The 15835-nt window shown below is 36.7% G+C and overlaps 2 protein-coding genes across 2 annotated transcripts; both read right to left on the bottom strand.

Moving 5' to 3' along the window:
* Positions 1–1430: 1430 nt before the first annotated feature.
* Positions 1431–5112, bottom strand: LOC133306981 (uncharacterized protein At5g41620-like). The gene is made up of 3 exons (XM_061507400.1): positions 4753–5112; positions 3963–4088; positions 1431–2948 (listed from the first exon to the last, which is right to left on the bottom strand). The coding sequence occupies exons 1-3, from the start codon at positions 5110–5112 to the stop codon at positions 1431–1433; spliced, it is 2004 nt and encodes a 667-aa protein (XP_061363384.1).
* A 3297-nt stretch (positions 5113–8409) lies between these two features.
* Positions 8410–11447, bottom strand: LOC133306967 (uncharacterized). Its single transcript, XM_061507382.1, has 4 exons — positions 11402–11447; positions 10673–11231; positions 9245–9400; positions 8410–9166 (listed from the first exon to the last, which is right to left on the bottom strand). Exons 2-4 carry the CDS (start codon positions 11225–11227, stop codon positions 8819–8821), a joined length of 1059 nt encoding a protein of 352 aa, XP_061363366.1. The 5' UTR covers positions 11228–11231; positions 11402–11447; the 3' UTR covers positions 8410–8818.
* Positions 11448–15835: the final 4388 nt, after the last annotated feature.

The raw sequence follows: 15835 nt of genomic DNA, 5'->3' as shown, positions 1-15835 counted from the left end.
TTAAGCATGTTTGGTTGAGGGAAATGGGGAAGAGTTGTGTAGTTTTCATGTTTTGATAGTTTTAGAAAGGAGATGAAAGGACATAGCCTAGGCTAACCCCCAAAGTCTATACTTTCAATTTAATCAATTTGGGGATTCTTGGAAAACGGCCTGCCGCTGATCTTCTTAGGTGCACATGGTCATCTGGCCTTGTGGAAGTATCCTTCACTGAGAGGCCAGAGTGACCATAAAACGATGTCCGGGAAAGAGGTCAATCCAGGTTCCGTCAAACCCAACCTTAACCCTGGAGTTAGATGATGGTGGTGTCTCTATATTTTAAATCTGGACTTGCTTCTCTTTATAATCTCTCTACCGCCTAGGTAAGTAGCATTTTCTAAGATTAAAATATTAAAAATTATTAGTGGAATTAAGATCACCTAAGTAAATTCAACTTTTGCACCACATGAATAATAAATGTTTGGCCTTGCTAACCAGTGTCGATAGAAGAGATTTGTTTAAGTATATTTATTGAAGTAAACTGTCAAACTGGATATATTCAGCAGCATTTTATGTCTTTAGATTTTGACCAATTATGAATGTCACTGTCTAGTGATTCACTTATATTAGAAGACATTAGTGGTGTGATATTGATTTGGTCTTTACATTTTATTTGATCACTGGTCGAACTAACTACGTGTAGTTTGATAAAATAATTAAATTATAATATTCTTTTGGATTAATATGCTTTTTAACTAATGTTTCAATATATTATAACTTTAAATTTGAAAAGGAATTAAAACTAGAAATAAGATTACTTTGTATTTATTTATTTTATTTTGTTTTGCCATAAATCATGTTTAATGAATTCATTAGTTAATTAAGTACGTGCTTTGGAAGATCAAGAGCAGGCACCGGCAGAACTTTACTTTTATATTTTCTTGAAAACTAATTAAAAAACGTGTGATTGAAAATACCAGTCAGCAGTTTAAAACATTTAATCTGATTTTCTTCAACTATTTAATCTGTCAAAATCCGGGCCGTCTAGAGAGAATCTCATGACGTGAGATCAATTAAAGCCACACTATGTATATTCAAAATATTTGAGAGATGTTTAAAACCTTAGTACTGAAACTTGTCTTGAATTGGACTAAATGTGAAGCGATGAATCAATTGAAATATCTTCAAAAAATAAAAAAATAACTGGTACCGCTGAACGTTGGTTGTGTTACTTGTGTAGAAACATATTTCAGAGCAATTTCTCTTAGTAGGAAATGGACACAACTGCGATCTTTTCATCCCTCTAACCATGTAAAATTACAAGAAGATTGTCGTTTACATAAAAAAGTTAATTCTAGAATTAGAGTGTGCACTTCATTGATAAAAGATCATAGTGTGATACCATTTCGACTATTCACATTCCAATGTTCCCACGACAAACTTTTTCTGACTGATCAAAAAGTGCTTTTGGTAGCTCTGGAGCGAGAGCGAGATTTCTGCCCCTCTAACCTTGCTTCAAGCAGTTTTGCCATCAATGTGTCATCCTTTACTCCCCTAGGCAATTTGGAAGAAGACTTAGACTTGTCAAAATCTGGGACAATCAACGTAGATTTCCATTGTTTTACAGGACTAACATTACCTGTAGCTGCAGAATGGATACAAGAATCTTCCCTGCAAATACTCTCAGGATAAACCTTATCGCCTTCTGATGACAAGGAACTATTTCCAACTTGGTTGTCAAGCCTGTGACTTGAATTCATTCTCTTTGTCCAGGGTCTATCACTTTCTTGTGGACCTTGTGTTGCCTCACAGACAGTTGATACCCCAGTGGCATTTAATAGAGATGTGCTGTCCCTTCCAATTTCACTTGATTTCCTCTCAACAAACCAACTCTCATTTTCATCGCATGACATGTTCTTGCCCACGTTTGCTTGCAACTGACATTCCTCACTGATTTCCTTTGACTGAACTTGTTTCCTCACTGAATGATGGCTTCCTTTCTTTTCTTTGTGGACCTCTGCAATATTATTGCTGTGCTGTCTGGAGCTGAATTTGTCGAGTCCTTTGTCAGCAGTCCTTTTTTGTTCGAAAATGTCGGCACTGATGGAATCCTCCTCAGCCATATTATGAGGTGCACTTATGGCCTCCTTAGGTGGAAAGGAATCCAATGAATGTAGGCAAGGGTAAATTTCCTTGAGCTCCTTTGAGGAGGAGTTACCATGTCTTCTCAAGTCAACAGATCGTTTTGTCCAAAGAAATTTTTCAATATCAACACCTAACTTGTCAACAATAGAATCTCTCTCTGGGAGATCACTGCCAGCTTGAACTAGCTTCATTTGCATGCGCTCATCAAGCCAAGCTTCTGAAATATGAAGTATTAGCTTATCAAGACTATCCCCTTTAACCTCACTTTTCTCAGCATTCTGCATAAGAGAACGTACCTCATGTTCATAATCTCTTATTCCTTTGGCAAAATCATCACACAAATTCTCCAAAAGGATCCGTGCTTTTCTCTCTCTTTCAAGATCTCTCAGAGAAGCAAAGAATGAAGACTTTACTTCGGAAATCTCCCTAGCCAGCCTCTGATGCAGGCTTTCTGAATGCTTTCTTAACCTCCTTTCATCTTCTATCTCTTTCTTGACTAATTCAACTGCAGCTTTAATTTTGTCATGTTCTTTGTTCTTCCTAACAGGCTTTTGATCTGTCATTTGCTTCATTAAGTTCTCCATTTCCTGCTTATTCATTTGCTTTTTTTGTTGTAACTCTTTAACCTGTGCCTGAGAAAGATCTAGTCCCATTTTCAGGGCTTTCACTACTGATATATTTGATACATGCTGTTCTTCAAGACGCCAGATACGGTTAAGTACCTTGAGTAACTCTCTGGGTGTTTTGGGTTTGAAACTTGACTCTCCATTCCTACGCCTGAAGTCTAAGGAACTAATAGGATTTACTGAATGATTATATGGTGAGACCTGTTTTAAGCAAATAGCATATTCATCTTGTAATGCCAGATTTAAAGGGAAAAATAACATTTTAAAACCATCTGGTCTATAGACAGTTTTCAAGATATGAATCACAATAAATCTATCATGGCTTTTAAATTAAGGTAGGGAGTTTCCTCAAATCAATTTCAATGCCTTAATCAAAAACGAAGAAACCATAAACAAAGTTAGTTGGCTCTGTCTCTTCAAAAACAAGAGAGAGATTGTTGTTAACGATGGTCTTTGGGAGAAATCCATAACCTGAAGGTCCTGAACACGTCAAATTTGAATTAAAGGAGTAAACAAATGTTGAAAGAGTGCTGACAAATCAAAGTTTTAAATGTGAACGATAAAAGTTTTAGGGAAAAAGTGGCCTAAAAGGCTAAACAGATAATAGAAAATATGTTCGGGTTGACTACTTTAGATTCTTCATCTCTTCTTAGAATGATGGATACCAAAATGTTTGTGTTTCCTTCTAACGCAAAATGTTCCACGTAATATTGTTGAGATACAATGTTACTTACAGCTGGGGTAATCCACTAACCAGCTACCACAAAAATAGATAAAAAGAAAAAAGGAACTTATTTGCAGAATATAAAGGAAAACAAAGAAGAAACTGATATGGTAATTATTAAATGGCAACACTAAACACAGGCAAGTAATTACTAATAAGTTTGTATTCTCGTTCAACATTCATATTTACATAGTATTATTAATTTGATAATATATTAAAAAAAGGGATAGGATCATTTGATACCGGTGTCAAACTTTGAAATTTGACACCAAATCCTAACCGTTGATTTCCACCAATCAATGGTTATCATTTATTGGGAATCAAACTTATTAATCAATTATTAATTCCAATAAATGATAACCGTTGATTGACGAAAATCAACGGTTAGGATTTGGTGTCAAATTTCAAAGTTTGACACTGGTGTCAAAGGATCCTGCCCCTATTAAAAGTCATACCACTGCTCTAGATTCATGGAATATACATATACTTACTTCCATTGAGCTACTGAAACTAGCAGGGGATACCGGCTGTAAAGCACAACCATTTCTTTCAATTGATCTATGATGCTGGACAAGTGATGCTTGAGCATGTCTTCTCAAGCCCCTAGGTGATGCTGGCTGCATTGATGAACATAGTAACGGTCAGCATTTCAATCGAAACATAAATAAAAATGTCATGAAAGAGCCAAAGACACGGGAAAAAAGAAGAATATGAAAAAGCCTAAATGAAAGTTCCTCTAATAAAAAATCAAACAGCATTTCAACTGCATAATGCTAACAATAAGTGAAGTGAAAATGTGAGATCAAAATTATATTTTTACAAATTTAGATCACCTGCTAAATTGACATAAATAAACCAAACCCAACGGAGCATCTTTTAAAGCTGAAACTGAAATTTCCAATAGTAGGCATAAGAAAGGAATATAAAAAAAGATGGGAACAAATTTAGCATAGGAATAATTTTATCAAAAAAGTTCAAGGTCATGTATATGCACGTGATGGAAGAAAGCGTAACAGATGGGATACCCTACCCACCAGAACTAGATCACATCCCAAAGGTGCAAAATCTTGTGCATGGGGAGAACATTCCAGGAAAAACACATTAACTAAAAGACCCTAACACACACAATAAGAGGAGGTGAAAGAAAAGCCAACAAGAACAGAAGACAAGCAGAGAACCACATAGACTTCTTTTAAGCTAGTACAGAAGCAAATCATATGTGAAAAGCAAAAATCGAAAATGGGTTTTAAGTAAACAAGCCATTAGGTTTGGTTATTACACCTGGTTAGAGGGTCTATGTGGAGGCTCATCCAATTGTTTAGGAACCTCAAGGGTTGTATCCTTACGGTGGCGGCGAAGCCTGGTTTTGGAAAGTGGGGACAATTGGTGGGGCTGAATTTCCCAGAGTTTGGCACAGAGCTTTCTAGCAGAGAGTGTTGTTGAGTCGGGAAAGTTGAGGAACTCTTGAACCGGGTTTTTGTTGTAACCATTCTGCTGAGATGGAAACTCAAGTCTCCAAATGGGTGGTGGAGTAGAAGGGCCTCTTCTTTTCCCCACAAAAACCCCATCTTTCAACTTTTCCACCATTAATCCTTCCCTTTTCTTCTCTCTCTCTAATAAACCTTTTCCTCTTCTTTCCATCTTCTTCCTATTCTTATCTCTTTCAACTCCAACTTCAAATTTTAAACTTCATTTTTTTTTTTTTAAAAAAAGAAAGAAAGAAAAAAATGTTATTATTATTTTGATACAGTGAAGTTGAATTGTTTCCTGCCCCCTTTTTCTTTCAAACTTGACGGTGCTGTGCAGTGTCACCACTCAAACTCACCAAGCAAGCTCCATGAACAAGTTAAGTAAACTTGAGTGTAAGTTAGAGAGTCAGCTTTCTTCTCCCCCAAACATTCAGCCACGTCAGCACATGCTTCAGAGCTGGGCCCACTTTTACTGGGCCCTTTTCCCAACACAACACCTTAATTTTGTCGTCCTTTTGTCTTGTCTCCTCCCCTAAATAATTGTTGGTATTATCATTTTTGCTTCAGATAGGTCCATCTTTGATTTCTCTCTTATGTTTTTATGTTTTTTTCTCTCATTATTTTATGTCTCAGTGATAGAAAAAGTTTTTTTACCACTAAAGCAAAAACGTTAGTCCCATAATTGTTTCTCACTTGTTTTTTTACCTTTATTTTCCAATACCTTAAATTTGCACATGAAATAACTTTCAAGGTTTTCCATATTTTTCTCCTCGCGAAAATAATTATTTTCCAACACCTTAAATTTGCCATATTTTAATTGAATGTTTGTGCACATGAAATGACTTAAAAGGTAAAATAATCTCTTGCCAAGAAAAAGAGAGAGGGTAAGACAACCTATTTTAAATGGAATTTTTTAACCTTACAACTATTCTCAAAAAGTAAAATCAATCATTCCTTTTAAACTTTGTTTTATATTTTACTTTTACTCCTCATAAATAATATTTACTTCTTTTAATTTAGAGATGTTGAATATTAAATTATAAGAGTAAGGAACACAATACTAATTGAATAGAATAGAATAGAATATAAAATTATGGGGCATTCTTCGTAAGTTAGAGTTGGCTTGGAAAAGAAGGATTTAATAATATTATCATAGAAAGTGATTTTTCAAGTACAATCACTGTGCTCACTTCGAATAATGAAGCAATCCATGAACTTCAACTTATTGCTCGTATACGGGCATGGATTATAAAAAATTGGCAGATTCATTTGCAATATAAATACATGAAAAATTACATCCTTAATTTTCAGCGGTCTTGTGAACCGGATGGTATTTGTGGAACCTCTTAGTGGTATACTGTTGTTATATGAGATTGATCATTGCCTTTGTAGGGAGGGAGCGAGTCACTGATATTCCTTGATTAGTTTTTATTTTTGTTTTTTGTTTGGGTCCCTGCTCTTTTTGTTTACCCAAAAAAAGAAAGAATAGAATATAAATTTTTTTAACATGAATTTAAAAGTATTATATTTTGTCTGGTTAAAAAATTGATTCCACATCTAAATCCAACATAACGCGACTCTTGTATGTAAGTTTTAGGGGCTTCATCATCATAATTCATAGCTTTGAAAGACAAACAGAACAGGTCATGAGGCCAACAAGGGGCGGAAAGAAAAAAAAGGGGTAAAAAGCCTAAAATTTAAGATGTGAAAAATTGAATTTGTCACATTGCTTTCTCGCATGCTAGGCTAACCTAAGCTAAGCCTATAGATGCTACAAACTATAAGATCATAGGGGCTTGAATTTGTTCAAGAAAATATTATGCAAGTAATTATGACTAAATATCTGATTAAGGGCAGATTGAAAGGGCATTAAAACCTTTAAGCATGAGGCTTATGGGATTATGGAATGGCGCAAATAGCAGTGAGTCAGTGACCGCGCTAAATCTTTGGTGCTACTGTAGCACCAAGATTCAATGCATCCTATCAATGAAAGTATTACATATCATAGGAGAGAGAAAAAAATTTACAAAGAAAAAAAATTTAGCTGACATGTAATATTTTAATTGGTAGAATGTACTTAATCTTTGGTGCTACAATAGCACCAAAGGTTTATTCGTTGTCCTGATCACTGCATCGATTTCGGGTTCAAGCTAAACACACAGTGACACAGGGTCCACTAGTTGTGTCTACGATTTTGTAGATTGTGTATTATGATCAAAAGAATCAAAGTGAACTTGTGGTCCTTCTTTCCTCTCATATCATATCATGCCTTGGAATTTATTCCTCTATTATTTTTATTTTTTTTAGGGGAGACATGGGATTACCGATTACCTATAAGTTTCATCTATTGATACGAATTCCATACTAGAAGTTAATTTAAAAGCAAAAGCAAGTTTAACATAGTTGAATAATTCTTGGGAAAGTGGAACTAAGACTCCTTTCACATACTTCAATATTGGGGTTTTTGGTATTAACCCCACGATTAAAGGGTTTATGACAAGTTTCATAGCATTCTTAAAAACCTATGCACAAGAGTACCATTTGTAGAGGGGTTGTTTTGTGCCCTTATGAGTAGACCTTGTACGACCTTTCCTTTTTCTGTCTTCCTATGAACAAGAACGGCAATGTATGCTTTGCTTACTATGACAATTGGTTTATTGAACAGCAGATAGCCAATGACACCCAACCTATTGCTCCGAGGTAAGCTTCACAAGAACGCCACAATTGTAGTTATTGGATCAGTTTTTTGGGTCTCCCTTCCCTTAAAAATTGGTTGTGGTCCACAATCCTTACTGCTAACTGACATTAGCAACATGCTTATTTTCATATCCAACATTGGTAATGATAGTTTGGTGGTGTAAAACATTTATTTTTCATTTTTCATATCCTCCTTCCCCGCTTCCTCCAGACTGTCAAACTTGTTGTAGAAGCCATGAATGTTATCATAATGTCACTTAGTAGATCGACAATAGTTTCGTAATATACTTTTTTTCTCTTCTTTTTAACAATAAGAGTAATGAGCAACAGGTCAAATGCAAGAACTGTTAAACACATTAGCAAAATCAAACTAACCAGAGAGCTTAACAACATTAAGGAAGGGAGTGGTACTATAAAGGGTGGAAACCATGGATCTGGCCCTATTGCAAATAACAGGTTTGGACCAATTTGAAGAATGCCTATGCTCCTTGCTTACTTGGGTTGACTGTGAATTTGTATGGTGACTCCGCACCACAATTTGGAAAATTGCAGGATATACGCCTTTGTAACAAGCACATCAAAGAGGAGGAGCGAGTAAAACACCTTAGTATTTTGCTGCTTGTGCTTGTTTACCAATTCCTTTTAAGTGATTAATGGATTTCAGAAGAATTACGTTTGAATTTGGGCAAAATATACTCTTCAAATGCAACTTTAGAAACAACTATTACTTTGGGTAAATCTGTATCTTCTTAAAAATGAGGCAAATAGGGTTTATATATATAAAATAAAATATTACATGAAATATCATCTCTAAATTTTTTATCCATCAAACCAAGCTAACTCATGGTAAAAGATTAAACTCTCCAAAGACCAACCTCATTACCTGACATGCTGAAAATTGAATCGAGCATCATGCTATGTTCAATAATATCACAGTTCCTGCCATCAATAGAGTAATGCAGAGACAAACTTGAATTGCAGGCTCAATACATAACCAAAGTCTGAAAAGACTGTGACTAACTTAGTGCCCATATATCAAATGGATAAATTCTAGTCAAGTTTGTATGACCTAAGGGGAAGAAGAGAAGAGAGCTGCTAGCTGCAAGGTAACTCATGCAAGGATGCATAGGAAAAGCTTTCCATAGGACCTTGGTACAAAGCCAATACCACTGGTTGACAAATCAAATGCTTTTCTGTGCAAGACCATTTGACTTTGCCAAATTTGCTTCTCTCCAGATTGCTTTCACTTCATCTGTCCGGAACCGCTGGGTGAATGTAGAATCCACCAGTGCAGTTGATGCACCGTGAGCAAATTCAAGGAGACCAGTATAAGCTATCATTGCACCATTATCAATGCAATACCTATCATCGGTGGCAAACAACCTTCCACCACGTTCAGAGCACATTGTTCTCATCATCTCTTGCAAGCGCTCATTGCAGCCTACACCACCAACTATAAGAACATCCTTCGTGTCACAATGAGCCATAGCCCGCTCAGTTATTTCCACAAGCATGGCAAACACTGTCTCCTGTAACATACTAAGAAATTTGTTATTTGTTAATATAACATACTAGGAGGGAAAGGGATCAGCACAAATTAAATTTACCTGCAAAGAGTAGCACAAATCTGCAGGTGTGCACTCATTATTCTTTAGCTTTTCAACAGCAGTTGCTTCAATATAGCTCAATATTCCACTGAAAGATACATCCATCCCTTTTACAACATAAGGAAGGTCTATAAATATCTCTCCTTTCTTCGCAAGCTGAAGGATAAGAAAACTATATGAGCCAAGTTGAGACAGATCAAATTATGATAACATTTGGCACAAGAACGCAAAAAGAGGGGTTGATCCGTATCATCTTGACTTGGTTCTGATTTCTCTATTTTTTTAAGAATACCGAGTCGGGACTCCCGAATTTGGAGTATCCTACTTTCACGCAATTCACAGTGTTCAACAAGAAATCGATATTTCACGATCAAGGGTATAGTACTCTTTGTAGTAGCGGTCTCAAAAGGGATCCACTCTGTTCTTTGACGAATTCGAGGGGTCCCGTTGAGTTCTTCTTATTTTATTATTAATAACTTAAAGAATCTTTTTTATTAGTATAAATAACTCAACAGATAGCTTTTTCCGATGTTTCAAAACATTCCATTTCTTTTTTTATGTTTTTGCAAAGTGAACTTCATGAATTGATTCAAAACACCCTTTCCTGGAGATTATCTGTCAATAATTTTTTTGGAAGTTGAAAGAAAAGTAAAAGAAAGAACGAATCAAAGAAATCACTTGATTTATTTCGTCTTTAGCGAAAGACTGGATTTATTATCTCATGTTTGCTTTTCGTGAAAAAATACCAATTGAAGTGGAGGGTTTCGTCAAACAACAAGAGGCTGGGTCAACTATTCAATCAAATGATATTGAGCATATTTGACGTATCTCCCAAATAATTGGGCCGGTACTAGATGTAGCTTTCCCCCCGGGGAAGATGCCTAATATTTACAACGCTCTTGTAGTTAAGGGTCAAGATACTGTTGGTCAACAAATTAACGTGACTAACAAAACAAATGGAGTTGACAACATTTCCTTTTATACTAGGAAAGAGGAATCCTTCCATCAAAATTTCAGAAAGAATCAAGGATAAACATAGATATATATCTATACATATGTCTAGTACATATGTAGTAAAATACTATTTTATTTGTGAATATCTCTATCACAAACGAAGAGATAAACGGGGCTAAAACAAAAAAAGATAAAAATTAAAATAAAAAAAAAAACAAAAAAAGAACTGCTAGGTTGGAAATTGAAAAAGAAAATGCAAATATAATTCTTCATAGACTAATTTGCATATTAAATAACACAGAACTAGAAGTACCAAGTTTGATATCAGAAACCTAAACTGAAGAGGACAATCTCATTCAATTTTACTTTTCAAGGTAAGACCCCTGACAGCATCCACCCAAGTTGCAACCAACCCATAACCCATATATCATGCATGGACCACAAACTATGTAAAATAGACAGTTAGCGAAGCACCTGCTCAATGTTGTATCCAGGACTTGGATCATTGGAAAGTGTTAAAACCCTTGCAAAACGATCCAAGCAATTCCCAACAGCAATATCAATGGTCTCTCCAAAGATTCGGTAACGCCCCTCACTGTAAGCAATGACCTGAGTGTTGCCACCACTGACATACAAGACAACAGGATCATCAGCACCAGTTACAACCCTGCCCATCTCAATATGTGCCACACAATGATTGACAGCAACAATGGGCTTCTTCCAAAGCTGTGAAAGAACACGAACAACAACAGCAGCCACTTGCAATGGAGCTCCCATGCCAGGACCCTTGGTATAACAGAGGCAATCAATGTCCTTTGGAGTGACTTGTGCTGTTTCCAAAGCAGATTTGACAAGACCAAGAATGTGTTGAAGATGGTGTTGTGCTGTTTCTCTAGGAAGAAAGCCTTGACCAGGAGGAGTGATGTATGTGTGCCTTGGGTTTGAAAGAATTGTGCCATCTAAGCTCACAACCCCAACACCAATCTTGTTGGCTGAACCCTCAAACCCCAAACCTATCATTCTCTTCATTCCACTTTGGGGGAAAAAAAAAATTGAATTTTTATTATGCTGTATTGTATAATCATAAAACCCAAAAGAAAAGAGGGGAAAAAAATAATTTTTTTAGCATATTTAGGTTGGCATGTAGAAAAAGATGAATTTTTGGGAAGGAATTTGCATTTCATGTGAAGAAAAAATCCTTACCTCTGGCTGCACGCAGCTCAGTCGGAAACTCTTTTCTCGTTCGTTAACCTTGTCGGTTGACTAACGTTGGTGCTCATTTTCTTTGGATTCGAAAGTTGTGGGCCAAAACCCGACAAATTTGTGGGCTGCCCAAATAATATGCTAGCCCGAACTAACTAGCGCAAATTGGGTGTTTGAGTTTTTTTTTTTTTTTTTTAGGTGATGAACGTGTTAATCGAAGTTTTAGTGGGTGGCAAAATGATGATTCTATGTGTCGCTCAAATTACATGATTTTTGTTGCAATTTAGAGAAACATAAATGGAAAGTGTTTGCGGATCTTAGCCTTTGCAATTAAAGAAGCTATCATCATCTTCCCCTTCGACCCTCAAACTTCTAAGTTTCAAGTTTGACAATTTTCAGCCATCCCTTTGCAAAGCTTAGGTTGCTTTTGTTTAGAAACATGTCAAAGTCACAAAATAAAGAAGAGCAAGAAATTTAATTTTTTACGAGGGGTGAAATTAAACATATCTAATATAAAAGGTAAAAAAGGGCTATTAATTAAAGGGATTATGCAAAATTTTAATTTATTTTATAGAACCACCAACCAAATATATAAATAAATTTGTGTCTATCTTTCCATTCATAGGCATTAATAAATAGATAAGAACATTTTTTTTTTTTTTTGTACATTGCCAGGAGGTATCCCCATTCAACCTTCTCCGGGCACCATGCCCTCGGGGTACGGCCCGTTTGGGCTAGCCCCTCATTGTAATAGTGGGTGCACTAAGCTTCGCAACCGGAGAAAGGACGAGACTAATCCCCAACCGAAGATTTTTGGCTTATCCTCTGGCCCCCAAAGATTTTCCAAGAAACTGCTTGAGACAGGGTTTGATCCCTGCACCACGCAATTTCTTGGGAGCTCAGCTGCCAAGGGGGTTAGATAAGAACATTTTAGTGTGACGAAAATTGCTAATCTTTTGAAATCAGAATAAAGTGAATGGGCTTATGGGAAATAGAATTGTTTGAGGGATCAATTAAGCATAATAATATTGGGAAAAAAATTAAAATATTATTATTTTAATAAATAATTACGAATACATAGTTGTTTCGAAATTATCTACGGATCTATTGCACTCATTCACGCCCAAATTAGGCGTGACTCCCAAGGCATTCACGCCTAATTTAGGCGTGAATCATCTAGTGTTGACACGTGACAAAAAAAGTCAACTTACAAACCGTAAAACTTTGGAAAGCCATAACTTTTGACTCGGGTATCCGAATGAGGTAATTCTTTTTTTGATTCCACATAACTTTTCGAGATCTACGCAATGACATCTCATTTGATATATTTTATCTCTCACAAACACAATTCAAATTTGCAATAATTGTACTATATAGTGTATTACCAAAAAAAATTTAAAAAATTATTATTAATAAGAAAAACAAAATAAAGATATAATATATGATTTAAACTCAAAAATCAATTTGAAAAATCTGTATTAATAAAGAAAATATTTAAATAAATATTCTAAGCACTTGATAGAATATTATATAAATTTGTATATATTTTAATAATTAAATAAATAACCTTGTACACTATTTTTTCAAACACTTGGTAGAGGCAAAAAAGTTAAAATATTGCTTTTTTAAAAAATAATTACGAATAAGTTGCCGTTTTGAACCTAATTACGAATATATTGCACTCATTCACGCCCAATAATGGTACTATAATATTAAATTCAAAATTCAAGTAACCTCCAATAAGTTGATTGCATTTTGAATTTAATAGGAGTTGAATGTGTTTTGTACTTAATAGGAGCTGATTGCGTTGCAATTTTATGAGTTTGTTACATATTGTCGCCAATTAAAATAAATTTGCTGGAAGTTATTTGAATTTTGAATTTAATGTTATAGGAGTTGATTGCGTTTTGTATTTAATTGGAGCTGATTGCGTTTTGTATTTAATAGAAAATTTGGTGTCATCTTATTTATAGATGAGTTAATCTACTTTGGTGTCATCTTTATAGTATCATTGTTGTAATTTGAATTGTGTTTGTGAGAGATAAAATATATCAAGTGAGATGTCATTGCGTAGATTTCGAAAAGTTATGTGGAATCAAAAAAAGAATTACCTCATTCGGATATCCGAGTCTAAAGTTATGGCCTTATAAAGTTTTACAGTTAAACTATTAATTTTTTGTGCCACGTGTCAACACCAGACGAGTCACGCCTAATTTAGGCGTGAATAGTCACGCCTAATTTGGGCGTGAATTAATGCAATAGATCCGTAAATAGTTTCGAAACAGCTATGTATTCGTAATTATTTATTAAAATAGTAATATTTTAATTTTTTTGCCGAATAATATTAGTTGAAACTTTGTACACGTGCATAAGTGATATAATTTACAAAGACGACTATTGAAAAGGTCTATTTGTAAAATTAAAAAAAAAATATTAAATATATAAAATAATTGAAATTACCAGATTAAGAGAGAGAGAATGCAAGTTCATACCCAATTATGTAACTGCAACATCACAACCAGTTTCAACTTTACACATATATAGCTGCATTGAAGTAATATAAGGGTAAAAATGAAATCGTAAAAAATATTAGATACACTCGCGTGGGCGCGTGGGCGCGTGATTTTTCTTTTTGCATCTCTGCTAGGTTTTGACGATCTTTTCATGGTGGAAAAAGGGGGAAGACCCCCCACCACGGACGGGGACGGAAGTATTACCAGAGAACCGAAGAAGGCCAAGGGGTTAGTTCTGGTGGATCAGGAAATGCTCGAAGGATCCCCGATTGTGGGCGTAATGGAGACCGAAGCGGGTGAAGGGGGTTCACACCCTGAGACCGATGGCATGGAGATGGGAGAAGCAGCTCGCAGGGACCCCCGCGGACTGATCTCATACAAAGACAAGCTGATTCAGGTGAATGATGTGTGGGACGGAGCTCAGGGGAACGAAGATGAGGACTGGCTGGCCCAGTGCCGACGGGATGAGGAGGAGGAGAAAGAAGCCATGAAGGCATACGAGCAAACAGCCTTGAACCCCTACTTTCAGTTTGACGTATTGGAAAAACTTGAACAGTGTAAACGATGGCGAAATGCTCTGATAGTGAAGCTTATGGAAAAACGCCTTGGAGCGAAGTTCCTCTAGAACCGCATACACAGGCTATGGAATCTCGAAGGTGAGTACAAGGTCCTGGACCTGGAAAATGACCACTACTTGGTGGAATTTGAGAAGACTCAAGATTACCTCTTCGTTCAGCAACAGGGACCTTGGATAGTGGCTGACCACTATCTCATTGTCCAACGATGGAGGCCAAATTTTGATCCACATGATGAAAAGGTCAGGAAACTGGCGGTATGGATTCGTATTCCAGGTGTGCCGCGGGAATTCTACACTTTCAAGGACCTTTGGAAAATGGGGAATATGGTGGGACGGACCCTATGCATTGATGAAAGCTCTCTGAGGACAGGGGGTCTAGGGAGTCACGAAGAGGTGACTGATAGAGGTAGATTTGCCCGGATCTGCGTTGAAGTTGATTTAAGCAAGAGTTTGTTATCCAAATTTAGGATCGGGCAACGGCAATTATACATAGGATACGAAGGATTGCATCTCATCTGTTTCCTTTGTGGGCAATACGGCCATCGGAAGGATGTTTGCTCGCTTAATCCTGTGATCAACAAGCAAGTTGAGGTGAATACATGGGAGAACCCACATGGAGCCCAGCCTGAACATTGTCATGGTGAAAGCCCAATTGCTGGCGAGGTGGCCAAGAGCCAAGAGGAAGACGGGTTTGGCACTTGGATGACTGTGCAGAGACGCAATAATAAGAGGGCAGCTGCATCTCCTAAAAACAAGGAGCAGAGTGGAGGTAAAGGAAATACCAGAGGTGCTCATGATGGGCAGGTACAGACAAACAAGGGATCTGGATCTCGATTTGAATCACTGGGGGAGGAAGGGGCAAAGGAGACCCGAAGAACAAATGCCAAAGTTGTTGCCGTGTCTGGACAATCAAGAAGGAACTCTGATGCTAGAAGGAGAAAGGGTGGTTTGGAGAAGAATAGCCCAATTCAGGTGCCCGTTAATGCTGTTTTGACTCCAGAGAAACAGGTATACTCCCCATCAACTTCTGGTGATCATTCTAAGGGGTTGTCACTCCAGTCTCCGGTTAGGGAAGCAATCCTTGTCAGTAGAGCTAACAGTAAATGGAAGTCTCAGGAGGTTGTTTATATGCCAAAGAAGGACTTGTTTGTGGGGCCAGGAGGCAGTGTTCAAGTGCAGGTGGACCCAGGACCCGAAGTTAATCCAAGTCCAGAGTTGTCTAGAGCTGCTGTTGATGAGAGTGGGAGAGGGAAAGCTATGCACTCAGAGGGCAGAGTGGCCATGGCTTTGGACGATATAACCAATGTTGATGGAGAGAGAAGACCACATGTTGCAGGTTAGTTG

This window comes from Gastrolobium bilobum, unplaced genomic scaffold (assembly GCF_033153095.1).
Source record: "Gastrolobium bilobum isolate Gb01-03AN ecotype WA unplaced genomic scaffold, APGP_CSIRO_Gbil_v1 utg10532, whole genome shotgun sequence".
NCBI lineage: Eukaryota > Viridiplantae > Streptophyta > Magnoliopsida > Fabales > Fabaceae > Gastrolobium > Gastrolobium bilobum.
The sequence above is the reverse complement of the archived record's forward strand: the minus strand, read 5'-3'. Positions and strand labels throughout refer to the sequence as shown.

Coding starts and splice junctions, on each gene's coding strand:
- LOC133306981 (XM_061507400.1), bottom strand. CDS start 5,112: ATGGAAAGAAGAGGAAAAGGTTTATTAGAGAGAGAGAAGAAAAGGGAA. Junction 4,089..4,752: donor CACATAGACCCTCTAACCAG/GTGTAATAACCA, acceptor TCATCAATGCAG/CCAGCATCACCTAGGGGCTT. Junction 2,949..3,962: donor GTTTCAGTAGCTCAATGGAA/GTAAGTATATGT, acceptor TGCTTAAAACAG/GTCTCACCATATAATCATTC.
- LOC133306967 (XM_061507382.1), bottom strand. CDS start 11,227: ATGAAGAGAATGATAGGTTTGGGGTTTGAGGGTTCAGCCAACAAGATT. Junction 9,401..10,672: donor CTGGATACAACATTGAGCAG/GTGCTTCGCTAA, acceptor CTTATCCTTCAG/CTTGCGAAGAAAGGAGAGAT. Junction 9,167..9,244: donor ATTTGTGCTACTCTTTGCAG/GTAAATTTAATT, acceptor AGTATGTTACAG/GAGACAGTGTTTGCCATGCT.